Source organism: Talpa occidentalis, unplaced genomic scaffold (assembly GCF_014898055.3).
Source record: "Talpa occidentalis isolate TD23 unplaced genomic scaffold, MPIMG_talOcc4v2.1 talOcc4.12, whole genome shotgun sequence".
In the NCBI taxonomy this organism is placed as follows: Eukaryota; Metazoa; Chordata; class Mammalia; order Eulipotyphla; family Talpidae; genus Talpa; species Talpa occidentalis.
The window spans coordinates 4,992,203-5,017,364 of NW_023601212.1; the positions used below are offsets into that span (position 1 = coordinate 4,992,203).

Genomic DNA, 25,162 nt, shown 5'->3' on the forward strand with positions numbered 1-25,162 from the left:
CCTTGTCCTGAGCTGGGGAGGAGCCAGCTCCGGGGATGCCAGGTGCTGGGAGAGTCTTCGTGACGCACTCAAGGACACAAGTTGTTTACCACAGAGGGGCGGGAAACACTGCAGGGCAGCCCTGGCCACCTGGATGGCCCCTTGGTCTCTGTGTCCAGCGGTTCCGTCTCGGCAAAAACCAAATGCTGGGCTGCAGTGTTGACTTTGGAAAAGCACTTGCATCTCAGGGGACTCTAGTTGGAAAGTGGTTCCCGAGGGTCCTCTGAGCAGTGGCCTTGGAGAGCTCACAGAACCCCGCGCTTGTCCACGCCTCTGTGGTCATGAGTAAGCACTGAGGCCAGCACCCCCTGCTGTGTGTGGCAGCTGGCTCTGAGGACTACGGAGACCTGACCCAGGCACTGGGCCTCATCAAAGACATCATCTCACAAGTGGACGCCAGGGTCAGTGAGTGTGAGAGGGAGCAGCGCCTCAAGGAGATTGTGGCCAAGATGGACCTGAAGTCCTCCAGCAAGCTCAAGAACGGACTGACCTTCCCCAAGGAGTACATGCTGCGGCGGCAGCTGCACTTTGAGGGGTCGCTGTGCTGGAAGACCACGTCGGGGCGCCTGAAAGGTAAGATTCACGGCCACCCATGGGGCCGCCCTGGGGGGGTGACACCACCCGGTGGCTGGCTACTTCGTGGCCGAGGGGTGTCGTGCTCCGTGAGATGAGAGCAGGTGGCCAGGGTGGGACAAGAAGGCAGCAGTTGGGCCAGCACTGCCTTCCTGTGCTGCAGGATGGTGTGGTCCATTCCAGGGGGCAGTAAGTGGACAGTGCGTGGAGTGACTGGCTTCTGTGCAGAAGCATGGGGCTTGAGGAGGCCCAGACACACGGAAGGGCCCAGAGGGACAGGAAACCCTGCGAGGACTGCTCACTGAGAGGCCTCCTTCCAGAATCCTGGTGTGATCCCAGACCAGAGTGCTCTCGGGCCACTGCACTGAGGGTCCTGTCCTATCCTGGACCCCGCCTGGCCACTGGCATCAGCATCATTAGAGACTGGTGGGGGGTGCTCAGGGACGGAGGGTGTTAGTGGCACTTTGTGTGACATGTAGCCAAGATACAGCTGAGCATCTCCGGGTGCCTATCCCCAACCTGGGTGGCTGGAGGCCTGGCCTCGGGCTGTAGAAGGACAGGGACAAGCACCAACACAAGCAGTTCAGCGTGTGATATGCGCTGTAAAGGCAGCCAGCAGGTCTAGTGCAACACGTCACACGAAGAGGGTATTTGATGAAGCAGGGGAGCCCCAGGAAGATGCTGGTCACGCCTCCTGCAGCAGGAGGGCTCCTGTGGAGTGTCAGGACTGCCCGTGGCTGTGGGGTTCAGCACACAGGTCGCCGTCCATGGGGACCCGCACCCGCTGCTGCCCGAAGCCCGGGGTGAGGGCCCAAGCATGCCATGGCGGTCGGAGCAGGATGCAGGCACGTGGCTCAGGTCCAGGCGACTCGAAGCCAAGAGAAGAGAGAGGGAGTCCACGTTTGGACAGTCAGGAGGCTCTCAAAGACGCAGAGACCCGGCGGGCGGCGTGGCAGCAGAGGGTGCAGGGTGCAGGGGCTATCAGGGCACAGGGCCTATAACACAGCCCCTGCTGCCAGAGACAGTATCTGCTTTGAATTTTTTGAAAGTCAGCGGGGTGACTGACCCCCACCTCAGGGTCGTGACTGCAGAGCTGCCTGGGCTCCGGGGAGCGGAGGAGAACCCGACCACTCACTGTTGCCGCTCATCAGAGCCCAGAGAGCCAGGCCTCCTGGGGCGGGGAGCCCCCCGGAGCCCACTCAGCCACTGCCCTTGGGCCAGGAGCCCCAGGAGCCTGCTCACCTGCTGCCCTCGGGGCTGTGCGCATGCAGTCCTTGAAGACTTTGCTTCTGTGCTTTCTCTGCAGACATCTTTGCCGTCCTGCTGACCGACGTGCTCTTACTGCTCCAGGAAAAGGACCAGAAATATGTCTTTGCTTCTGTGGTGCGTACCCCACTCCTGGGGGCAGACCCCACACCGGGCCTTGGGCCTCTCTAGGCATCTCTCAGCAGGTGGCAGAGTGGAGGGGGCAGCAAGGCCATCTCAACGACAGAATACGAGGCCAGCAGAGGGCAGGGGCCTCGACGACAGAATATGAGGCCAGCAGAGGGCAGGGGCCTTGAGAGCCCATCCACAGGGGCCCTTGGCCCAGCCCCCAAAGGCCAGCAGGCTCCAGCAAGGCCAGAGTAGAATTTTCCCAAAATGAGGGTCCTATCTTGCTACCTGACAGAGGCTTCGGGGCTCCTCCCAGCACCCCTCAAGTCTCTGTCGTGTTCCCACACACGCTCAGCAGTTCCTGGCCCGTCCTTGCTGGCTTAGCACTGCGGATGAGTCCAGGCGGCTGCTGCGTGTAAACTGTGCCCCTGTGCCCCATGTGTGCTGGCCCGGAACAGCCTGGCCCCGAACCAAGCCTGCTGTACACTGGCCTCCCACACAGCCTCGTGCATAGGTGTCACCTTCTCCCGTGTCCCTCCCCACGTGGCTGGGTCTGCTCCACTCACACAGGGACACTAGTCATGCTGGGTTAAGGCCCATCTCGGTGGCCTCATTTCAACATTCATCTCCGTACCGGTCTTGCCTCCAAATAACCCCGTCAGGGGTGCAGAAGGGCTAGGGGGAGGTTGGGGCTTCAACATAGGGATTTGGGGGACAGTCAGCAGCCACTCAAAACATGGGTTTCACTGATGTGGGATGTTACCCCCTGTCGGGTCACAGGGGTGGGAATACCAGTGCCTCTGGGTGCCTGGGCCAGGGTCGGGAAGCTTACGTGGTGACAGACGACCTTCCCTGTCTTTTGAATTCCGTACAGTGTCCATGTGTTACTGGTTATGAAACACATTTTTTAAGCACGTTAAGTGAACGTGTTGGAAGGATGCAAGGATGTCATTGTGATAGTATCTCTTTTGGCCCAGTTGGCAAAGTACCTGTTTCGAATTGTTCGAAAATGAGTGGGGCCTGTGCCCCCTCCTCAGTCCCCTTCCCCACAGACTCAGGATCCCACAGCTGTTTGGATATGAGGGGACACAAAGTGACCACTGTGCACCCCCCGCAGGACTCCAAGCATCCCATCATCTCCCTGCAAAAGCTCATCGTGCGGGAGGTGGCCATCGAGGAGAGGGCCATGTTTCTGATCAGCGCGTCCATGCAAGGGCCAGAGATGTACCACATGTGCACCAGCTCCAAGGAGGAGAGGGACGCGTGGGTGGACCACATCCGGAGGGCCGTGGAGAGGTGAGGGAGCCGGGGCCAGGCAGCGGCATGGGTGACCCTGCATCTTGCTTTCTGCCTCGCTCCACCTTGCTGCATTGTGCAGCCCCTCATCAGAGGGGGCCAAGGGCGCCATTCCCTCAACTGCTCCACCTGCTGAATGCTACAAATGCCCAGAGGTCTCTGGCCAGGGGGGTTCAACCTGCTGTTTGGTGGGATGTTCCCCTGACACAGAGGGCCCCCAGTCTGGGGCCAGGACTGTCAGAGCAGGCCATGGTGTCCTGTCCTTCCTCCACAGGCCTGGGGACCCCTCAGGACCCCAGCCCTCAGGCCCCTCCAGCCTTCTGCTCCCTCTTTACACCTGGAAACTTCCCAGAAGCTTAGCTGCTCAGAGCTCCCTGGAGACTCAGCTTCGGCTCCCTGTGCTCACGGCCGGTGTTGGCCGACTCCAGAAGTGTCTCCCCCTGCGGGTTACATGGGTGGTGAAGGCCCGAGGAGGACAGTTGCATCCGACACCTCGAGCCTGACCGTGCTGAGGCTTCATCCCTCCCTGCCCCCCCCCACACACACACTTCTGCACTAACAAGCCAGGGCACGCCCCAAATGAGACTGCCTTAGCGTTTGGTCCCTGCACCCTGGGCGCCCACTCCAGCCAGCCTGGGGGGCATTGCTGCCCGCGTGCCCTCTCCCTGCAGCTGTCCAGATGAGGCGGAGGCGCCCTTCGGCGATGCTGAAGAAGAGAGGAAGATGCCCTGCAACCTGAGGCTGAGGGACTTCCAAGGTAGGGGAGGCCCCGCCCACCACGTGTCCCTCGTACAGTGACGGCCTCACCCCGGGCAGCGGGCCCTGGTCCATCAGTGGCATCTCTGTTCTGGCCCTTCTGGAACAGAGCGGAGTCACCGCCTGAGCAGCCTGGCGCTTTGCTGTGGGCTGGTGGTGTCTGCCAGCTCTGCAGGACATTTGGGTTGGACTTTGTCATGGGTAGTGCCTTCCCGAGGGGGGCGAGAAGGGGAGCTCTCAGCCCAGGGTCTCTTTCAGCAGCCCCCTCGCCCTGTCCTTGTCCAGGGAGGAGCCTCCGTGGGCCACATATGCAAGGACCCCACGGGACCCCTTAGCCTCCTCTGGGGCCAGGCTGACCCAGCCCAGCCCTGGCTTTGTGACCAGGGCCCTCCTCTCGCCCCCATTTTGTTTGGGGTTTTTTTAACGGCTTTACCGAGGTGCAACTCCCACACCATACAGCTCGTCCACTGGCCTGCCGTGCAGCAGCTTTTCCGTGTGTCCCAGGGCTGTGTGACCTTTGCCTTTAAGCCGTCCTCATCACCCCAAGGAGAAACCCCATCTCCACTAACATCCCCCTGTCCTGCCTGGTAACCACTACTTTCGGGGTCTGGCCATGTGCCTCTTCTGGACGCCTCACATTAGCGGGGTCACTCAGTGTTTGTCCTCCCAGGTCTGGTGGGTTTCACAGAATGTGAGATTTTCAAGGTTCACCTGTTTCACAGAACATGTCAGCACCCCCTTCCTTTTTAGGACTGAAGACCCTTCCCTTGTAGGGTGCACCCCCTTATGTTTATCACCCCTCCCCATCTTAGGTCTTTTTATGAGCTCCTTGCCAAGAACAGTTCCTTGTACCTTGTGGCCTCAGTCAACCTCCCTTTATTATTTCTATTTGTTTTTAAGTCAGATAACACTTAAACAATAAGTACATAAAATGAGGTCATATATATTTTATTTCTCTTTGTGGGGCAAGGTGCACTTTTTGGGGTATTAATAATACCCACTGAGCTGCAGCATAGCAATGACTTAGGTCATTTCACCCCCTTCTAACTCTGTTTCTGCTGGACGGGGATAAAACGCACCCCAGTCACGCAGCAGTGTCTGTTCACCACTCACTCCCAGCAAGATTCTTAATGAATTCGAAATAAAAAGATATTTTCTTGGCCAAGCTGTTCTTCCTCATCGTTGATCAAAAGGATCTCTCCCCCTTCACACTGAAATGCCAGGGCCACGCCTCTCAAAATCAGGAGGCAGGCAGGGCTGGCCACGTTGGGGTTATCAGCTTCGTCCCAAGGGGTCCAGCCAGGACAAGAAAGGGAGTACTTTCTGCCTGGGATGTGACCATGTGCCTAGAACATCCAACAGATTCAACTAGAAAACCATCGGCACTGCTAAGAGAGTTAATAATTTGGCTGAACGTGATACAGGTATAGAGATACCAGCAGTCGCCACCGAGGACATCTACTAAAGCAAGTCACAGTCGTGGCAGCAAAAAATAGTATAAAGCCTGGAGACTTGGAAGGAGTTTGACCTAAATGCCTGGAGGAAGATCTTTGAGATAAGGAAAATACGCCTCACAGGACTCCATTGTGCCCCCTAACTAATAAGTCAGCCCCAAAGGTCCCGCTGTGTTTGATTTGTATAGTTCGGGCAGAGACAGGGCTGCTCCCTCTCGGCCCCATGGTGAGGCTGAGCAGAGGGGAGCGCTGCCAGGACGGCGTGTGCTGTTAGCAGGGTCCCCAGGGTCCAGGTCCCCCACCCCGGCGGCTGACCGCCCCTCCCTCCGCGTGCCTTCCCAGAGCGGCTGAGCGCCAAGGACCAGCAGATCGCGCAGATCCTCAGTGAGAAGCAGCAGGTCTACCTGGAGATGGCCGAGATGAGTGGGCCGGACGACCCCTCACAGCCGCGCCTCCTCTTCCGCGGCGGGGACCCCTCGGAGAACTTGCAGGGGCAGCGGATTCTCAAGTCGGCCATGCGCGAGCGTGAGTACTCTCCCCGAGCAGGGCATGCTGCGTGGTGGCCGCACCCCTGGCCGGGGCAAGTAGCTGCTGGGCAGACTTGCAGAAAGAGCAGCTGACCCCACCTGGTGGGGCTGGACGTCCTTGGACACATCGGCTGTGCCCCCCACAGACTTGGATCACCCTCCTCCCATTCAGCTGATGCTCCCGGGGCCTGGCACGGCCAAGGACCCGCTGGGCCCCCCGGGGAGCGAGGTTGACCAGAATAGGTCCCCCACGCTAGAGGGTTCCCCTTCTTGCTAATACAAAAGCCACTGACCACATCCCCAGAAAGAATGCACACACAGGCCTTCAATGGGCCATTTCAGAGGGCTCCTGGACCCAGCAGTCCCCCGAGGAGGTGGCTCTGGGCCAGAAACCCCACATCGGGCAGGAAGAGTCTTCTCAGCGCCAGTGGCCATGGGGTTTACAGGCCCTGGGCAGCCTGCCCCCCTGCTTCACAGCACGGTCAGGACCCTGGGGGCTCCCTGGCAGCTTCGCACCCTGCTGGGCCCCATGTGGGCCTGGAGGGTGTCAGAGCAGGCAGCCAGTGCTCACCAAGGCATTCCGGACAGCTCGCTGCTCTCTGAATGGCAACGAGATGGCCGCCACCTTCCAGGCTCCCCTTCAGAGGGAGAGAGCAGAGACCAGATGGGGCGGCACGTACCAGCCAAGCACTGTCCTCCCTCACACTTCTCCAGGGGCCACTGCTATCTGCCCAAAGCCCCTTCACCAGCCATGCCTGTGTGTCCCAGACACTTGTGTGACCTTGGTTGTTGCCACACAGCGGCCACCTGACCGAGTGCATCCCTGGCCCCCAGCACACCCCTCTCTTGCTCTCCTGTGCACTGGGGTGGCCTGTTCTGGTTGCAGCATCTGAAGTTAGGGGGTGTGCTGCGTCTGGCCCCAGGCAGCTGGGAAGGCATGGGCATGCCCCTGTTACTCAGCATGGCCCTGCCACCCTCAGCCTGGCTCCACCCCATACCCAACACCCTCAACGTGGCCCCACCAGGTGACTTGTTCCTCCCCTGCAGTCGAGGACATCCAGAGCCTGATCTGCAGACGACTGGGCAGCACCAACGGCCAGGTGGACGATGGAGGCTGTGTGGCAGCCCTGCCCCGCAGAGCAGAGACCTTTGGGGGCTACGACAGTGTGAGCAGCCCTGGCAAGAGTGAGTGGTGGCATGGGGGATGGGAGGCCCCTTCTCGGGGCCCTCGGGGAAGCATCCATGGCAGGGGCTGTGTTGTTTCTTGGAGTGTCTCCCTTACATGGTGTCCTTGACAAAGACCAGGCATCTGTTATCTCTGCTGCTGCCTCCCCTCAACCATCTAGAAGCTCTCTGTGGCCAGGGTTCTAGAAGCTTCTGAAGCAGCACCCAGACAGGCCATCCTGCTCCTGGGGCCCAAGGGTAGCAGCGCCCTCACACTCCCTGCTGGGCTTTCAGATGGCAGCTTTAAGAAGAAGACCTACAGCGCAGACTCCCGGCCCCAAGATAGGCAACGCCCGGTGAGCAGCCCAGACCCTAAGCTTGGTGACACCCCAGGGGCCTCCGAGGAAAGTCCGCAGGTAGGTATCTCCCTCACTGGGGCTTGTTCGCTTAGTGCCGTGGCCCCAGCCCTCGGTCACCACCAACACACGTGGTCAGCCTGCACCTGGGGCGCTGCATTTCCCACCACACAGCCAATGGCGACAGGCGCCATCTTGTTTCATGGTTGAGTCGTCCACATTCACATGCAGTGGCAGAGGACCCTCCTTGCTTCCTCCTGAGGACCCCAGTAATGAGAAGTGGGGTGTGCAGGCTCGGGGCAGAAGCGGTGGCCTTGTCAACAGCAAGACACAGCTCTGAGGGACCGTGAGCTTTCCGTGGGGCCCCAGTCACACTGGCCACTCCCTCCCCTTCCTCCAGAGGCCCTCCCTTGCCAGGCGCTGGGCCAGAGCAGCGTCAGACGGGGGAGCAGAGCCTGGGTCGCTGCCTCTGGCTGACTTTGACAACGGACCTCCCAGGCCAGTGCCCGGGCCTCACCTGAGCTCTGTGAGCTGCCCACACCAGGGCCAGCACCAACCTCTGCTCCTGGGTCCATCTGCGCCTGTGTCTACCAGACACCTAGACGTGACTAGGCAGGGCATGGCCCTCATAGGGGGTATCTTGTCCATGTAAGCAGGTTTGACTCACGCTGCACCGGTCTTTAGAAACTGCCTTGATGCCATTATCTCGTAGGTGGAGGCCCTGGGTGCAGAGTGCGGCAGCCCCCTGCCCGCCGTCCTGGAGTCAGAGGTGGGTAAAGGCACGTGGCCTCAGGGGTGGGCAAGCTCACCCCACACCACTTGGCAAGAGCTACTCTCTCTCCCTCTCCCTGCAGCTTGTCCAGCGGATCCAGACGCTGTCCCAAATGCTCCTCAGTCTCCAGGTACAGGGTCTTCCTGGAGAGCGAAAAGCTGCACATGGTCTCCCCATCGGGGCTGTGGTCAGGGGAAGGGCGTGGCCCTCCCTGAAGTCAGCCGGACCATCTCAGGGGTCCCCTCCTACAGGCCATCATCGCCCAGCAGGACAGCTACGTGGAGATGCAGAGGACCACCCTCCAGGAGTGGGAGAAGCAGTTCCGGCTGCAGTCCACGCGGGGGAATGTGCTGCTGGAGCAGGAGCGCCAGCGGAACTTCGAGAAGCAGCGGGAGGAGCTGGCGGGAATGCAGAAGCTGCAGGTCCAGCTGCGGCGCCAGCAGCAGGAGCTGGACCTGGCCTCCGCCCGGCTGCTGGAGCGCGAGACTGAGGCACTGCAGCTGCAGGACCGGCTGAGCCAAGAGCGCGGGGAGCTGGAGCAGCAGCGGCAGGCCTACCAGCACGACCTGGAGCGGCTGCGCGAGGCCCAGCGCGCCTTGGAGCGGGATCGGGAGCGGCTGGAGGTGCTGCGCAGGTTCAAGAAGCAGAACACGGCGCCTGGGGCGCTGCCTCCCGAGGCCCAGGCAGAGGTGGGTGCACGGGGTGTAGTGGGGTGCATGTGCGCTGTGAAAGGGGCGTGAGTGCGAGTGTTTCGTGCATGTGTGGGCTGTGTGTGCATGCGCATGAGCGTGTGCATGCAAAAGTGTGCATGAGAATTACGTGCACATGAGCATTTCTCTGAGATCACACGGCTGAGTGTAAGCATGAGTGTGCACATGTGAGTGTGCAGACCCATGTCCGTTTCAAAGGCAGGAAGGGAGGCCTGGCACCAGCTCTGCCCCCAGGAGACCCGCCCAGCTCAGGAGGCAGGTGGGTGGGCAGGGTCTGTGCCGCTCCTTGACCCTGGGCAGCAGGCAGGCAAGGCTGGCACGTGGCACCGCACACATCCCAGGAGAGGCTCTATGGGTGCCAGGGAGGGCTTCCAGCAAGACAGTGGTGTTGAATGTGTCTTTTCCCACTCTCAGGGCCAGCCCGCAAGCCACCCACCCAGCTTCAATGGGGAGGGGCCCGAGGGGCCCACAGCCTTGGGCAGAGTGCCGGGGACCCGGGGGAGCACCCTGCTCTCGGGTGCAGGGCCTGAGCACCCCGAGCGCCCAGAGGTGGCTCGCCGGGACAGTGCCCCTGCCGAGAGCCGGCCAGCCAAGAACGATGTGCCCATCCACCTGCTCAGCACCACCAACCAGATCCAGAGGCAGGCGGCCGTGCAGCAGCAGATCCCCACCAAGCTGGCCGCCTCCACCAAGGGTGGCAAGGACAAGAACAAGAGTCGGGGCTCCCAGCGCTGGGAGAGCTCAGGTGAGCCCCGTGGGGTAGCCCCTCCCTGCCCCTCCCGGTCTGGTCCAGGAGGATTCATGGCACCAGAGAAGCTCATAGTGGAGGGGGAAGAGCACCAGGCCATCCTGCGTGGGGCGTCGGCAGAGACCCGAGGCACAGCTGGGGCTGTGGTAGGCCCCCTCCGCACAGGGCGCTCATCTCCAGAAGCACAACTGAAGTGGCCCTGAGCTGGGGTCCAGGACCCAGGGCCATCTTGGCACTTCAGGGAGGAGGGGCTTTTGAGAGTCGTGGGACATGGTCACAAAGCAAAATCGGGGCACCCTGGTCACCTAGGCCCAGCGAGGCGGCCAGTGCTGCACTCGCCCCGCTCCAGCCCCTGCTCTGCCAGTACCGGGGACTCTGACCACGTCCAGAGGGGACCCCGCAGCAGTGGTTCCCCAGCGGAGAAAGCACGGGCCCCTCGGGTGCTGCGGGGTACAGGCCACAGCAGGGCAGCCCATCCTGGAGCCTCCCCTAAGGAGCAGAGCCTGTCACAGGGCTCTAGTCTGAGTTCTCCGGGGCCCTTCTGGGGCCAGGCAGGGCTGCTCCTGTTCATCGCCTGATTGGGGCCTTCACAGCTGACCGTGTCTGTTCCTAGACGGGTCCCTGGGTCCTCCCGGGCTGTTTATGGGGAGTGCTAGAGTCGGGAGACCCTGGCTGAGGCCAGAGCCACTGGGCCCCTCGTGTGCTTAGATCAAGGCCTGAGCACCCCAAGCTGTGCCTCTTCCCTCTGTAGCTTCTTTTGACCTGAAGCAGCAGCCGCTTCTCAACAAGCTCATGGGCAAGGACGAGAGCGTCTTGCGGAACCGCCGGTCGCTGAGCCCCGTCCTGCCAGGCAGCCCCAGCCCCTCCGCCCCCCCAGGTGAGCCCAGTCCCTGACCACGGGGCGCCCTTGGTGCCTGGCCCAGCTGAACCCAGAACCCCCTCTCTTCCAGACTTGAGCTTCCCCGCCCCAAGCCCCACCCCAGCAGACGCCCCCTCCGAGGGCTTCTCCGTGAAGACCGGGGCGCCTCCCTTCCCGCCCGTGCCACAGCCGCCGGCCACGCCGCTGGCCACGCAGGAAGCCAGCAAGGAAGACGTCATCTTCTTCTGAGGGGCGCGTGCTGAGGCACAGATGCCTCCCTGTCCTGCCCGCCCCGCGCGCTCTGGGCACCCGCCCAGCTGTCCTTGTCCCCTTCCTGAGCAAACCACCACAAGTGACCCCTGGCAGGGTGAGGGCAGGCCAGCCTGTTGTCTTGAGGCGCTTCAGCAGGACTAACAGTGGTGCCTGGGTAACTTTCTCAACTGTTTATATAAATATATATTCAAAAAGGAAAGTTTTTAATCGAAGGTTGAGCCAGAGCTAACCCAAGGAGCTATTTTAAATCCTTGCACCCCTGTGGGTAAGCGAGAGCCGCTCCCAGCCACTTCTCCCAAGGCAGTGATGGGTGATGGTGTTCCTGAGGCCCAAGGACAGGCCGGACCCCGGCCTCAGGAGGAGGTGCTGGCCCCAGGTGAGGCCCTGCCTGCAGCCGCTCTGAGGTGCCGGGGTGTCGCTGGCGCCCCAGAAGGGGCCGGTGGTGTTTGCCCACAGAATTGGGCAGAACTGCCTTCCAAAGTAGAGGCCGACAGGGTTCGTGGTGACCGCAGGCGCACAGCCCGCCGAGGGGCAGGGCCCCCTGGGCAGGGTGCTGGGAGGGTGGCCCCGGCCCTGGGTAGGTTCTGTAGGGTCAGAAGCTCATCCTAGAAGAAACTGCTCATAACTCATTCTAATCTGGCAGTTTTTAAACCTGCTATTGTCCAGACTTGGTGCTTTCCCAAGGCGCTCCACCCAGGTGGCATGCTCCGTGGGCCTGACAGCACCAGCCACTGCTCAGACCTGGGCCTGTCCAGCAGCCGGGGCACAGGCGGCCTGGAAGCGGCTGCCAGCAAGTGGGCAGATGGCTACCTCATGGACGCTGCACGTCCAGAGAGCAGCGGGAGCCATGGCCACCCTCCCCTGGAGGCGGGGGAGGGCCGCAGGACTAGCCGAAGGCCCAACGCCTTGAGGATAGTGTCAGATGTCCGGCCTTAGCCCAGGGTGGCAGTGGGGTCAGATCTGGGGTCCAGCTCTGGCCAATCTCAAGCTGGGATGCCAGGGCAGGAAGAGGAGACATTCATTCACCTTTTCTGTACCCCGGGCTTCCCCCTGAACTCAGCACCTCGCAGTGTTGGTGGGCCGCAGGCTGACCCGGAGAAGGGGTGGCACAGGGCCACGGTGACACAGCCCGTCAGTGACATAGAACTGAGAGCAGCAGTGAATGACTTAGTGTCCCTGTCCTTGTCCACACCCCCTTGAGCCTCTTCCCCTCCCTCAGCGCCCCCTTGACTTTGCCCTCAGGGCCTGAAGCATCAGCCAGGGGCAGAGAAAAGCGCCCCCTCGGCTGTGACACAGCAGAGCCGTCTGTGCCATGTCTGTCAGTGTTTCGTGTTTTTGTACCGAGAAGTCTTGTGCACTTTAGAAGAGCGGACCTTGAGTTCCGTTCTGTTGTGAGAACATTCCTGGGCCTTCGCTGGTGACTCGCAGCCATGCCTGCCCCAGCGGGGGTCCCGCCACGCCACCCACGCCCTGGTGACCCTCCAGACGCCACGGCCCTGACATGAGTTCAAGGCCTTTCCACTTGGCCAGGTGGTGGGAACCAGGGCTCCCTGCCAGCAGCTGGGGGGCTCTCAGCTGTGCCACCCAGCAGGCGGCACCCCTGGGAGGCCTCACCGGTACCCCCAGGTCATTCCTAGGTAGAGCCTGATTTTACTTGTAAAGTTGGTGGTTGAACAAATGTCATTTCTGTGGGTTCTGTGCACATCTTTGTTCATTGTGATCATGATCTTAATGTACCCGACAATTATTTTTTAATAATTGCAGCATTTTCTCACTGCAAGGTATTCAGAACCGCCCTAGAACTTCAGGCCTGACTCCTAGCAATAAAGTGTCTCAGATGAGTTGCAGCAGCCGTCCTTCAGGGTTTGGTGTGGAGATCGTCTGCCTGAGTGTCTGTGCTGTCGTGGTGGGCTCCACTGGGGGCTCCCCTGGCTCCTGCACCCATCGCACTAGGCAGGGCCCCACTGACCCCTCAACAGCGCCTGTGTGGACCTGGGAGAGCCGGGAGGCTCCAGGGCCTGCCTGACAACCAGCTGTGACATCCCAGCCCTCGCGGGTGGACCCAGGCACTGAGCGCCCTGGGCTGCTGCCCCTCTCCTGCTGGGTGCAGGCCTCAGACCCAGCGGACAGTGACCGCCACACGGCAGCCAGGGTGGGGAGCGCGGGACTCCAGGCAAGCACTGACCAGACCTGCCAAGAGACCGGACAGGGGAGCCGGGTCAACTAGCCTGTGCCTGTTAACTCTGAGGGAACCCCCCACAGTGATCGTGTCTGCACGTTCAAAGTCAGAGGCCCTGGCAGTGCCAAGGTGGCTGCAGGGACCTCCCAGAAGCAGAACCTAGATAATCTGGGAGCGGGGGTGCTGCCAAGCCCTCCTTGCCCCACTGACTCCTCCCCACTGAGGCCTGTCCCTGTAGCTCCGGAGTGTCAGCTCCTTAGCAAGGTGCTGTCGCCCCACAGTGGTGGCCTGCGGCCCGCAGCCTTCAGGTGTGCCCAGCACTGTCAGCCCCTGCTCTCAAGGCGTCCCTCTTACCACTCAGAAACCCCTTTTCACTCCAGTCCCCATGGATTGACTTGCTTCAGCCCAACCTGGAGAGGCTGAGCTGCCCGCCCAGGGAAGGGCGCCGGGCCTGGGGTGGGGCCATCTCAGCAGTGTCCCTGGTGCTGTCGCCCTGCCAGCCCTGACGGCTGGGAGTGGCAGGCCAAGCCCTGGCATCTGGCTCTGCCCAGACCTGCAGGGGTGCCGGGCTCCTGGGCCCTGCTGAGGACCCCACCCAGCCACCCCCAGACATGCCCCCTTGGGCCTGCATGCCTCTGGGCTCACCATCACCTTCACTCCAGTGCCCCCATCTTCCTCAGCATAGCCGTGGGCCCCCAGGAGTGCCCCCAACGGCCTGCATGGGCATGTTCTGCAGGGCGCCCGTGGTTGACACTGGAGCCTCAGGGGGATTCCACCCAGTCTAGAAGTGGCTGAGAACTCCTGCACCAGATGGGCAGATCGAGACACAGATCAGAGCGGCGCTGGCAGCTGGAGGGGGCGGGCGGGGCACAACGAGCTGGGCCAGGGCAGCTAAGTAGTGTGAGGTGTCCTTCTGGAGAGCTGAAGCTGGCGTGGCCCGAGGGCAGGTGTTCACACGGTTTCCACACAGAGAATCTCTGCTGAGAGCCTTACAGGCATTACTCACTGAGCCTCCAAGCCGCAGGTGCTGCTATGACCCCCACCCTAATTCTGCTGATGCCCCGGGTGCTGGGAAGGCAGCCTCTGCTAAGGGTGCCCTCTCCTTTGCAAAGAGAGAAGGGCTGACCCAGCCTGGTCCTCAACAGTGGGGCCCTGGGTGGAGGGAGCCCCTGAGAAGGACTAAGGAGGCCCCAGCCTGGGGTCAAGTGGGGTCTCCAGCCTCCATCTTACCCAAAGCAGCCCTCAGCACCCCAGCTGTTCCCAGCCTTTTACCTTCTTGGTAAATGGACAAATGTTGATGCCAGTGAGGCTCGGGCTGGGAGCAAGGCCATTCTGTTGGATTTTCCCAGCAGAGCCCCTCTGCTTCCTGGGGGACTTGGAGGAGGCAGGTTGGGACGGCAGAGAGCTGGGGCAGGACCACCCTTGCCACTCCAGCATCAGACTGATGACAAATGCGCCCCGTTTGCCAGCCCCGCTGGGTAGAGGTGGAGCCTCAGCCTCTTCAGAGACAGCATTGCGTGGCCTCGGCCTGGAGCCCACAAAACTCCCAGCCCAGCCCCGAATGGACAACGGGGGTCCTGGGTCTGCTCTGAGGCTGGCGTGAGATGCCCCAGCCACCCCTGAGCAGAAAGAGGATGGTTGTGGCCCAGAGAGGTCAGGAGGGGGCAGCACACCAGGCCTGGTGCCTGCGATTTTGGGGGCGGAAACTGCCCTCAGTTGCCTGCTGAGGTCAGCAGGCTGTACTCACATGTCAGAAAGGACCCAGCAGGCCAAGCATGTTCCAGAAGGCGCACAGGGGAAGCGCGGCTCCTGACCACTCAGTCCCAAGAGAAGCTGAACCCAGCACACCACCACCTCTCCCCTCCCGCTCCTAAAACTAGGCCCAGGTGCTGGCCCTGGGGAGCCAGGGCGGTGTGTGCAGGAGCCGGATGTTCAGAACAACTCCGCACACCAGGCAGCTGCACCACAATATTTAATTGATTCCCATTATCTGAAGCCCATCCTGGAGCACGACGGTGGCCTCACAGGCTTGCTGGGGGCGTTGAGCCGGAGCTTCTGAGGTCCCCAAAGCCTTTCCTTGCGCTCGAGGGTCCCAGGGTCCTTCCCTCTGGCCCTGAGAGAAGTCTGAAGAGGCGGGGCTGGGACGGCAAGGCCTGGCCTCCAGCACCTGGGGGAGGGTCTCACCTGTACCTCCTACTGCTAACCCTGATCTGCCCAATTAAAGACCCAGCCCATGCTCCAGTGATTTCAGCTTGGTCAGAAGGGACCCCGCTGGGGTTCAGGCTGGATCCGCGCTTCTCAGGTGGTGTCAGAGGGTGGCGACGTCGGCCTGGCCCTTGGCCTGAGTGGCCTGGTACACGCTGAGGAGAGAGGAGATGGTGCCCAGGAGGCCCACCAGCCAGGGCGGGAAGCGGCCAGCCCATAGGACACCGGGCGGCAGCCAGTGCACGGCGTTGGCCAGGTCGGCCAGGTTGCTGAGGAGAGTCAGCAGCTCCGACTGCACCTGGGCCTCCAGGGCCCACCGCTTGCTCCGTGGTAGTTGGCTGTGGAAGCGAGGAGGAAAGGCGTGTGGGAGGCCGGCGCTGCGCCCGCACACAGACCGGCTTCCAGGTGAGGAGGACGGGTCCCTGGCCCTCCGCAGGGATGGTATCCGGTCACACCCCCAGAGGGAACCCAGGGTGCAGACAGACCCGTGTGGATAGTCTCAAACCCACACCTTCGTCCTCAGGGCTCCTGGAGACAGCAGGGAGGTTGGGGCGGGGCTGGCCAGTGGGCAGGTGCCTATGCCTGGCACAGCTTTACCCCAAGTTCTTTGTCAGGGTAAATATGACAAGGCACGGCCCTCTGGAAACTGTCCCCGATCCCGCCCCTGTGGAGGTGCGGCCATCGGGTCGGGGCCCTGGCTCTGCTGCTTGCTGTGGGGGGCTGCAGTCAGGCCTTGGCTTCTCCACCTACACCACCCACCCAGAGACTGCTGGGAGGCCCCAGCACAGAGCTGGCACTGGGCACAGACTGATAACAGGTGGTGACTGAGCGCTTCTCTGGCGGGGGAAGCGCAGGGGCCCTGGCCTATGGGAGGAAGACAGCCACTCTTCTGGGCAAAACCCCATACCTGGTGAAGGCCTCTGTGGGGCTTCTCAGCCTCTGTCTCAGCTTCAGGACCATCCACAGGGATCTGCAGCACCAGAGAGAAGGTCCCAGAGAAGGGGCAAGACAAGCAAGATGGGTCAGCTCCCAACACCTGCCTGGGGTTCGGGGGTGAGAGAGACTTTCCCACCTGTCACTACAGCCATAGGATCCCTGTCAGGTTTGTCCAACTCTTCAGTATGCGGTTCCAACTGTCCTGCACCCTTCCAGATCCTTCCAGAGCCCCAGATGTGGCCAGGCCTGGGGACTCATGCCTGATTCAGGCCCCTGAATTCCCAGATTCGGGAGCACCCAATGCTCTGGATGTGGCCAAGCAACCCCAGCTAGGCCACTGCAAGTCACCAGCCAGTGCCAAAGGCACGTCATGCCACATGGGTGTCCGCTGCTCAGAGGGGGAGCTGTCCCTCTGGAGATGAGGGCACGAGGCTGGAGTGGCCAGGGCAGCTGTCTCCCCCTGAGTGCCCTGGCTCATTTGGTAACAGAAGAAACAAGATCTGATACAAAGCAAAAAGGTGTCCACAAAGCATCAGCTTGGGCAGCAGGAACCACCAAGTATAAGGACCACTGGACCTGGCCTCGCGGGCGTGACTGAATCTTCCACTCTGGGGGTTGTTCATTCCCAGACCACTGACACTAAGCATGTAACTACGGCATCTGAAACGGCGGGTACTGGAGGTCATGGCTGCACCCAAGGACAAGAGAGAGGACCACCCCACCCCGAGTTGCCCGGTTGACCCCGGGGGGAGAGCCCCTGCCTCCCGCCAGGAATGTAAGACCTTCGGGGCCACGGAACCCAGATACGGCAGTCCTGCTCTGCCTGGCTTTTCTGGGACAGAGGATTCTGAACAAACCCACCCATTGAGGAGGAAGCCATTATTTTAAAATTCTAGAAACCATGTAGGTTGAGTGTGCAGGGCCAGCCAGGGGCTACTGGCTGTTTAATCGGGGAGTGTTTGCCGATGAGCACACAGGCAGGCTCAGGGACCCCGGCAAAGGTGGCTTCCTGGCCACCGTCCAGGCCCCAGAGTCGGTTCTCCCTGGGCCTGGCGGGCACAGTCACGGCCCCAACAGACGTCCATGTGGGCATGTCCCCTTGCATGGCAGAGGAGCACTGCAGGTGTGACTGTGAGGCTCTGGAGACGAGACAATCCCAGTGACATCACAGGGGCCTCACAAGAGGCGGCAGGAGGGCAGAGGCAGAGAGACACGGAGGTCAGACATGCTCTGGACGTGAAGAAGGGGTCTGGAGTGGAAGGGGCCTGAACTCAGCCTCCCCTAGAAGCTGGGTAAAGCAAGAAAAGCCTCTCCCTACAGCCTCCAGAAGGAACACAGCTCTGCCAAGAACTTGCTTTTAGCCAGTGAGACCCATTTGGAATGCCAACCTCCAGATAACTTGTTTCGTAAAAGTCACCAAGTTTATGACAATCTGCTACAGTGACCACCGGCTACAGGCTGAGGCGAAGGCCCGCCTGGGGATCTCCAGCGCTCCCTCCAGCATGCTGGTAGGCAGCCCCCCCACCCTGGCCCCGCTTACCTGGCTATCCCCAGGAGCAGGGAGAGACCCCAGAAGGTTGTGCTCAGCGTCCACCAGCGGGCAGAGTCCACGTGCAGGATCTTGGCATCAGCAGCCCAGGCAACATGTTCACAGGGGTAGTAGAGCTGGTCAGCAAGGTTGCCCAGGACAGACACACAGCGGACAAAAATGTCCTCCTCCTGCAGGACCAGGAATGGGGTGTATGGGATGGGCTTGGGGCCCAGGCCGTGCCAGAGACGTCGCAGGGCAAGCAGGCTGCCCATGCTGACACTGCAGCAGGTCCTGCCTCCTGCCCTCAGCCGTCTGGTTGTCACTGCCCACGGGTCTCAGCTCGGCTGCACAGCAGCCCTCGGGGACGCTCGAGCTCCCCAGCCAGCGCCCAGCCCAGGGATGTGCCTCCCCAGGTGTGCGGTGGGGTCCACCTGGGATTTTTATTTTAAGTTCCCAGGTGATTCCCACATAGGGCAACTCAGATACCCCACATTTCGGCCTTCCTGTCCTGAGGGCTTCCAGCCCTACACACAACCTCCAGGTCAGGCTCTCCCTGAGGGGAGCCTTGCAGGCATCAGTACAGAAAACCCTGACCAGGCGGAGTGGGTGGGGCCACCAGGGCCTCCTGGGCACCTGGGCACTGAGCTGCAAGGCTGGACTCACATCCCTCCAGAGAGGGTCACCATCCCCACCAAGAGGCAAACAGAAGCAGTTAGGGTACCTGCCTGCTCCATCTCGGATGGGGTGAAGTGGCAAAACATGGGGGCTCTCTGGCCCATATGGACTCATGCCCTCCAAAGGGACCGCTGATGCCCAGGAGTCTGTTCCTGGGGCTGCATTTCTGGGCCCCACCCCCAAGTCCGCTCGGCCCCCAGTCTCCTGCTGCCCAGCTCCTTCCTAATGGCCAATTGTAGCCCTGCCTCAGTGGGGTTCAAAGCCCCACTCCATCTCCCCCATTTTGCCTAGGACCTTCTGATGTGATTTGGCACATTTCACCCCATAAAGACGGCCCCCCACCTCTGTCCCAAAGTGCTCATCCCACTGCCATCTCCTGGAAAGCAGCAAGGTCCCCACCCTGCCCAGGGCGGGGACGCTCTCAGGGGCAGGGGGGGAAAACAGACACATAAATGCAAGCGCCAACACAAGGGGTCCTTGCTCCAGCCAAGGGACACCCAAGGTGCAGCATCGCCGCCCCTCCCCCTGCCTGCTGCGGACCCAGCAGAGACCTGGGCACCTGCCCTAGTCAGAGACCATGCGGAGCTGGTGTCAAGGTTAGGACACAGTCTAGAGAAAGGCTGGAGCGTTGAGTGATCATCTCACGGGCAGGGGGTGGAGTGGCAGCGCGTCTAGGGGGACTGTCGCCTGGAGGGACAAGATGGATCGCAGGTGAGAGATAGCACCCCAGATCTCTGGCACACATGCGGGATGGCACGGCACTTCTGTAACTGCAAATAATAAATAACCTACATGGCCAACAAGAGAGGGTGGGTCAGGTAAGTCACCAGCCTGCTACGAGGTGGAGAATGAAGTGTGTGGCCACGGGCAAGGAAGAAGCTGGTTGTGGAGCTAAGGAATGACCTCCAAGTTGTGCTGTTTAGTGAAAAGAGCCAGGAGTGGGGCAGGTGAGAGGCACACAACTATTTCTGTAAACACTGTAGTCCCCGGAGTACAGAGCCCACGAAGGAGATGCAAGCAGCTGACAAATTTGCCTCTAAGGAGGAAAACCGGGGGTTGAGAGTGTCTGGAAGATTTTATTTTTAATGATTCAATCTTTTGGAATATGCAAGTGTATTAGCTATTTTTTAATGTAACTTAAAATAAGAACATCTAACTTCTTAAAAAGTGAAATTTTGCAAAATCATAAACTACCCACGAATTTTTAAAAGTCATGTGGGCTTTAGACAAGCCATAAAACACCAGCTTTCCAGGGTCTGCACCCCCTCCCGACACCCACACCCCATTACCTCTGCCCCCAGGCCGTAGTGCTTAGTGTAGACAAACATGGCCAGGTCATCAAAGAGTCGCAGGACGGTCCTGCAGTGACTGAGTTGGGAGGACAGCACCAACAGGCGGGTTCCCACTTCTGACCTGGCCGGACATTTTTCAACCAGGACCCCGCCAACCAGCTGACAGCAGTACCCTAGCGTTCGGATCTGTGGGGAACCAGAAGTAGTCAGCATGGCCCTGCTACCACACAGAGCTGATCTATGGGCCCCGCCTTTCTATGGGCCCTGCGTGATCAAACAGGCAGAAGAGTCTAAATCAACAAGATTTTAATAAAAGCTAAGGGAAGTTTAAAAACAAACCGGTAGGTGGGACAAAAGGCACCGTGGGCCTGCCAGTGTGCTGGCTCTGTCACGCAGGGCACAGCCTCAGGAAACAGGTGTAACAGCAACAAGGGCATGAAACCCCCATTTCCTTCTTGTTGGATCCTCCTTTTCCCAGCAGGCAGGGCTGGGCGGAAACGTACACTTCTATGTACCTGACTGGAGCAAAGCCCTAGGCTGGGCTAGGGAGTGGGAAGGCGATCAGGTCTCAAGCCAGTGGACCAACAGGCACATTGGCTTGAATTACTTTCATGAGAGGGAGCCACTCAGTGAGTGGCGGGGGGCGCTGCACATTGGGTCAGGGTCGACACCCTTGTACCTTTATTTCACCTGCCTTTCAGAAATTACTTTTTCCTGGTGTTTTGTATATTACTTTCACTGAGATTGCTTTTCAGCTCCTTTGCAACGGCAGAACACCGCAATGTGAACTTCCAATTTGGGGGGATTTGTTAAAACCTGAGTAGGGGTTTTGGCTGGAACCCAGATGCTCACCCACAGGAATATTCCCTGGTGCAACCTAATTGCCTAGTTAGAGAGACACTGGTCGGGACAAGCTGAGAGTCCGACCTCAGGGGTCTCAGTGAAACAACCTAAATGCTCAGGCGTAGGGGATGTGGTCAGAATCTAAACACCCAGCGACGGGAGAAGCCCTGTGAAATCCTAAGTCCCACGTGAGGTTGCTGGGGACAACCAGGGACCGACTGCAGTGGCCTCGTCAAATCCTAAATGTCCGAACACGGCTCTTCGCCTGGAAGCGTGCGGTCAGGTTAAGTTGGCCGCAAGTGTGGGTGTTTGCTGGGGACGTAATACCCAGCCACGGGTGGAGCCCGCGGCGTCCTGAAGTCTCGTGGGAGCTTGGCCGGGGCGGCCCGGCGACCCCTCCGGCAGTGTGGTCGGATCCCGAGAGTTCAAACGTGAGGACCGGGTGGATCCCGCAAAAGTCCCGTCACGGGGCGTCGGCCAGAAGCCCCCCACCGCCGGGGGACGGGGCAGGGGCCGACTCGGACAGGCGCGGATTCGGGGGTCCCGAGCGAGCCCGCCCCTCTCTGGCCTCAGTCTCCCGGACTGCGCTCTGGCCCCACTCGGGGCCGCCAGGCCGCGCTCCGCCCCAGCCTCACCAGGCGGTCCCGACCCCGGTAGGATTCCAGCGCCGACGCCAGGCCGCTCACAGACGCCATGGCAACTTCGCCGTGACGTCACCGCGACGTCGGCGCGCGGCGCCGGGGGCAGGCCCGAGCGCGGCGCCCGGGCACGTTCTGCGCAGGCGCAGCCCCGACCCTTTGTCCCTGAGCGCGTCCTTTGTCCTGCGCCCGCGGGGTCGCGTTCGCCGCCGGGGTCAGCGCCGCGCCGTCCGCGCCCAGCGCCGCGGGCCGCCCCGGAGGTCGCGGCTGCCTGCCCCGCGGCGGCTGGGCCTCGGGTGGTCCCCCAGCTGCCCAGAGGGCTTCTCTCTTAGATGCCTTCGCCCCTTCCGCGGTGTCTCGTCAGTGACGAGCACGCGGCCTGTGCGGTAGCAAGCAGGGCGTTTGGGAAAGTGATGGAAACGCATAGGATCGTTCTGGAAGAATAGATAAGCATCTGGTCGCCAGAGTAGCTCCAGAAGGGTAGCCGGGAAGAGATCGAATGTTCATCTTTGAGGAACATATTGTGGCTGTTGAATTTTGTTCAATATGCGAATATTACCGTCAATTTTTTTTTATTTAAAAGTTAGCATGACCCATTGCCTTTTTTTAAAAAATCAAGGTAAAATTCACGTAACACAAAATTCACCATGTACAGCTTGGTGTGTTTAGCACATGCACACGTTCAACATCACGCCTTTGTACTTTCAAAACATTTTCATCGATCTCAGTCACTCCCTCCCCCACCTCCCTGCGACCCCTGTTTCCGCTCTACCTATTCTGGATATTTCATTTTCATGGAATCATGTAGCATGTCACCAAACATGTCACTCAACATGTTTTTGAGGCTCATCCTGTTATAGGACAGGGAGAGGGGCAGCCCAAACCCCCGCAAACCTGCCTATTCTAAATGGGTTCTGCCATCCGCCGCATCAACAGAAAACATATGACACTTTAATGGGAAGGAACTTTAATAAAAACTAGGAAACAATACAGGTGAGGCAAAGAGTCTAGTTTCTAGATGAAGCACCCAAAGTTACCCATCCCCTCGTGGGTAAAACTCCATCCATATGGGGTCGGCCCAGAGCAAGGCCCCAAAGCCTGCCCCAAGTCTAAAGCATCTTCCAGTGGGGACCCACAGAAAAGGGTCAAACAACCGGACAAGCCCGGAAGGAAAAGAGCAAAATCAACATCCAGATAAAAGCTGCCATTGTCACCTCCCCACGGGTCTCACCCACATCTGTGTCACCCCGTCCACGACCAAAAGACAAGCGCAGCTTCTTCACGTGTCTCTAGGCTCCATGTGCCTCCTCCAGGTCTCCTGGCTCCATCCTGCTTCCTTCCTCAGTCTCTTCTGCAGCTTCTCCTCTTCCTGCTCAGCTCCACCCTCCCTTGGGTGGGGCAGGGAACCTCCCCCTTTCCTGGGACCACCCTGTTACAATCCTCGTGTTGTACCAGTGCTTCCTTCCTTTCATGACTACATAATAGCCCTTCGGACATACCATTTTGTTTATCTGTTCATCAGTTTTTCTGCCTTTTGGCTACTGTGACTAATGCTATGAACTTAGTGTACTTGTACTTGTTTGTGTCCCTGCTTTCAACTCCTGGGGAGATACATACACTTGGGAGTGGAATTGCAGGGTCAAACAGTCACTCCAGGTTTGACTTTTCCACAGCGACTGCACCATTTTACATTCCCACCAGCAATGTGTGAGGGCCTAACTTCTCCACAATTCAGCATTTACTTTCCTTAAGTAGCCATCCTGCTGCATGTGGGGTGGGTAGCTCACAAGTTTGTTTTGCATTTCCCTAGTGACTAATGATGTTGATGATGATGATACCTTTTGCAAAGTATCTCCTCTTGATTTCAGCTCTCATTCTTCTTCCTGCCTCCTCACTCCTTTCCATTCACGTAGCCTTTCTCCTGTTCCCTGGAGTTGCTGCACATTTGGTCTCAGAACCTATGTGTTGGTTGTCATCTGTCTGGAATGCTCGCTTCCCAGATACCCGCACAGCTCCCTCCCTCATCTCTTCGAACATCATCTTCTCAAGTTACCTCCCTGTCACACTCTCCTGGGCACTTTATACCCACAGTTTCTGCTGCTTTTGCACCTTGCCTTATAACACTAAGTTTACGATGTGTCTCATGTATCTAGTTATCTGTCTAGTTATCTTTCCTCAACAGAAAATAAACTCCACCAGGGTAGGGATTTTGGTCTGTCTCATTCAGTTTTAGCCCCACAGCTGATACAAAATAGGTTCTTTGTATAACAAGTGTAAGAGCTTAGCTCCCTCTCTAGGACTCACTGTCCATGCTCTATCCACACTGCCCCAGGAGACTTGTCCACTCCCATGACTTCTGTAGCCATCTCTTTGCTGGCCTCTCCCCCATCGCTCTCCTGTCTTCAACTTCCCCCTGGACATTTCCCCTGTACATCCCACAGGCCCCCCGGCACTCAGCAAGTCCCACATCATCCCTAGACACCTTGCTCTACCATGCCCCCACCTAGAACACAGCTTGCCAGCTACCTGCTGGCGCCTGGACATCATCATGCTCATCTCTTTCCAGCCACACATAGCACTACCCACGTCACACCAGTCACCAGAATATCCCTTGAATTCATCCACTACTTCCATCTCATCCCCCTCCACAGGCAGTCCCCATCCTCTCTTACATGCACCCGGGGGCACTGCCTCCCCACGCCTGCCTTCCACGTAACATCTCAAGAGACTCTTATCCTCATGTCCGACCACAGCCATCCTTGCTGGAGATTTGGGTTCAGGCAGCTTGTGTACCCCACTCCCAATTAAAGATACTTTCTGTAGCAGGAAAAATCCTAGCCAAGTCCAAAGTCTGCAAAGAGCCGGGCCTCGGGCTGGAGAGTGCTGCTGCATGAACCTGCACTGTCCCCACTGCCCTGACAAGCTACCAAAGGCATGTCTCGGAGCATCTGCTGTGTGCTAGACCCTGTTCTAGGTACCAAGGATACAACAGTGAGCCTGGCAGGCAGTGCCAAGCCCTCCCAGTGTCCTCCAGCACCTGGTTAGGGCTGGGTGTGACCTTTAAGAAAGAGATGAGAGCCGGCCCGGCATTCACAGTTGGCATCAGTGTTGCTAGCAGCTGGCTGGTAGTCTCAGCCTGGTGTTTTCCTGCTGGATGTAAATAAGATCGCAGAATGCCAACATCTGACAAGGCCATTCTGTGACCATGGTGAAGCAGACAAAATATGTCCACTCCTGTAATCATGTCTGAATCCAGGCAAAACATGAGCATTGTCCAAATCACAACAGTGACTAGATGTTTCACTTTCCCTGACTCAGATGAGTCACTGCTGCTCCTGTAATCAATCAAAGGATTAGACTTAGTTCATTCCTTAGATGTCTTTTTTTTTTTTACATTTCAAATGGACATTTATTAGGAAAAGGAGAAATAAAAAGAGAGGCACCTGCACAATCACAGGCAGGCAGGAGAGTTGTGTCCTTCAACATCTTGATAAAAATAATTAAGATCCTTGATAATAGAATTATCTCTCCCCCTACTATCTGATGGCACCCAGGATCAACCTCAAGGGCCCCCCTTTTCCCAGCAGATAGGAGGATTAGGCTGAAATGTATATTTGTATCTACCTGTCTGGACCAAAGTCACTGGGGTGGGGGTGGGTATCAGAGCTGAGGGGCAGGGACTGGAATCTCAACCTAGTGGACATAACAATTTACTCAAATGTAGTGAATCCTAGAAATCTAAATACAGGGGTTACAGATAACAAACTGTGTTATAAACATTAACTTAGCTAAGAGGCCAGATGTTAATTATTCCAAATTATTAGAATAAATGATAAAATTGAAGACAATAAAATGCAAAAAAAGCAAAAGAAAAAAGAAAACAAATTTTAATTTAAAAATGTGAAAGAAGGGCCTCCCCGGTGGTGCAGCGATTGAGCGCTGGGTTGCGAAGCTGCCCGCAG

The 25,162-nt window shown here is 59.0% G+C and overlaps 2 protein-coding genes across 4 annotated transcripts in view; one reads left to right on the top strand and one right to left on the bottom strand.

Annotated features, from left to right (window-relative positions):
• The window catches only part of LOC119240423 (rho guanine nucleotide exchange factor 18-like), a 42,570-nt gene extending 29,581 nt beyond the window's left edge, over positions 1-12,989 (top strand). Inside the window, exons 8-20 of one of the 2 annotated variants that reach the window (XM_054692974.1) lie at positions 364-612; positions 1,919-1,995; positions 3,104-3,282; positions 3,954-4,039; positions 5,835-6,017; positions 7,067-7,204; positions 7,478-7,599; positions 8,252-8,308; positions 8,394-8,441; positions 8,563-9,000; positions 9,436-9,766; positions 10,521-10,646; positions 10,720-12,987. In XM_054692974.1, the coding sequence (XP_054548949.1) occupies positions 364-612; positions 1,919-1,995; positions 3,104-3,282; positions 3,954-4,039; positions 5,835-6,017; positions 7,067-7,204; positions 7,478-7,599; positions 8,252-8,308; positions 8,394-8,441; positions 8,563-9,000; positions 9,436-9,766; positions 10,521-10,646; positions 10,720-10,877 (2,192 nt within the window). In that variant the 3' untranslated portion in view covers positions 10,878-12,987. Of the gene's footprint in view, positions 1-363; positions 613-1,918; positions 1,996-3,103; positions 3,283-3,953; positions 4,040-5,834; positions 6,018-7,066; positions 7,205-7,477; positions 7,600-8,251; positions 8,309-8,393; positions 8,442-8,562; positions 9,001-9,435; positions 9,767-10,520; positions 10,647-10,719 lie in introns of both variants that reach the window. The other variant, XM_037504799.2, reaches the window with a different exon arrangement.
• A 2,033-nt stretch (positions 12,990-15,022) lies between these two features.
• On the bottom strand, positions 15,023-21,285 carry PEX11G (peroxisomal biogenesis factor 11 gamma). Of its 2 annotated transcripts, none has more exons than XM_037504797.1 (5): positions 21,198-21,285; positions 19,717-19,905; positions 17,762-17,940; positions 16,193-16,255; positions 15,023-15,623 (listed from the first exon to the last, which is right to left on the bottom strand). In XM_037504797.1, the coding sequence occupies exons 1-5, from the start codon at positions 21,255-21,257 to the stop codon at positions 15,389-15,391; spliced, it is 726 nt and encodes a 241-aa protein (XP_037360694.1). In that variant the 5' UTR covers positions 21,258-21,285; the 3' UTR covers positions 15,023-15,388. The 2 variants fall into 2 exon arrangements, with proteins under 2 accessions (XP_037360694.1, XP_037360695.1); XM_037504798.2 differs by lacking the exon at positions 21,198-21,285 and adding an exon at positions 20,890-21,116.
• Between the last annotated feature and the right edge of the window lie 3,877 nt (positions 21,286-25,162).

Excerpts from the sequence above, each read along its gene's own strand:
- PEX11G (XM_037504797.1), bottom strand. The coding sequence starts at position 21,257 with ATGGCGTCTGTGAGCGGCCTGGCGTCGGCGCTGGAATCCTACCGGGGT. Across the intron at positions 19,906-21,197 it reads ACCGGGGTCGGGACCGCCTG|ATCCGAACGCTAGGGTACTG; the intron begins GTGAGGCTGGGG and ends GGTTCCCCACAG. Across the intron at positions 16,256-17,761 it reads CTGCTCCTGGGGATAGCCAG|ATCCCTGTGGATGGTCCTGA; the intron begins GTAAGCGGGGCC and ends CTGGTGCTGCAG.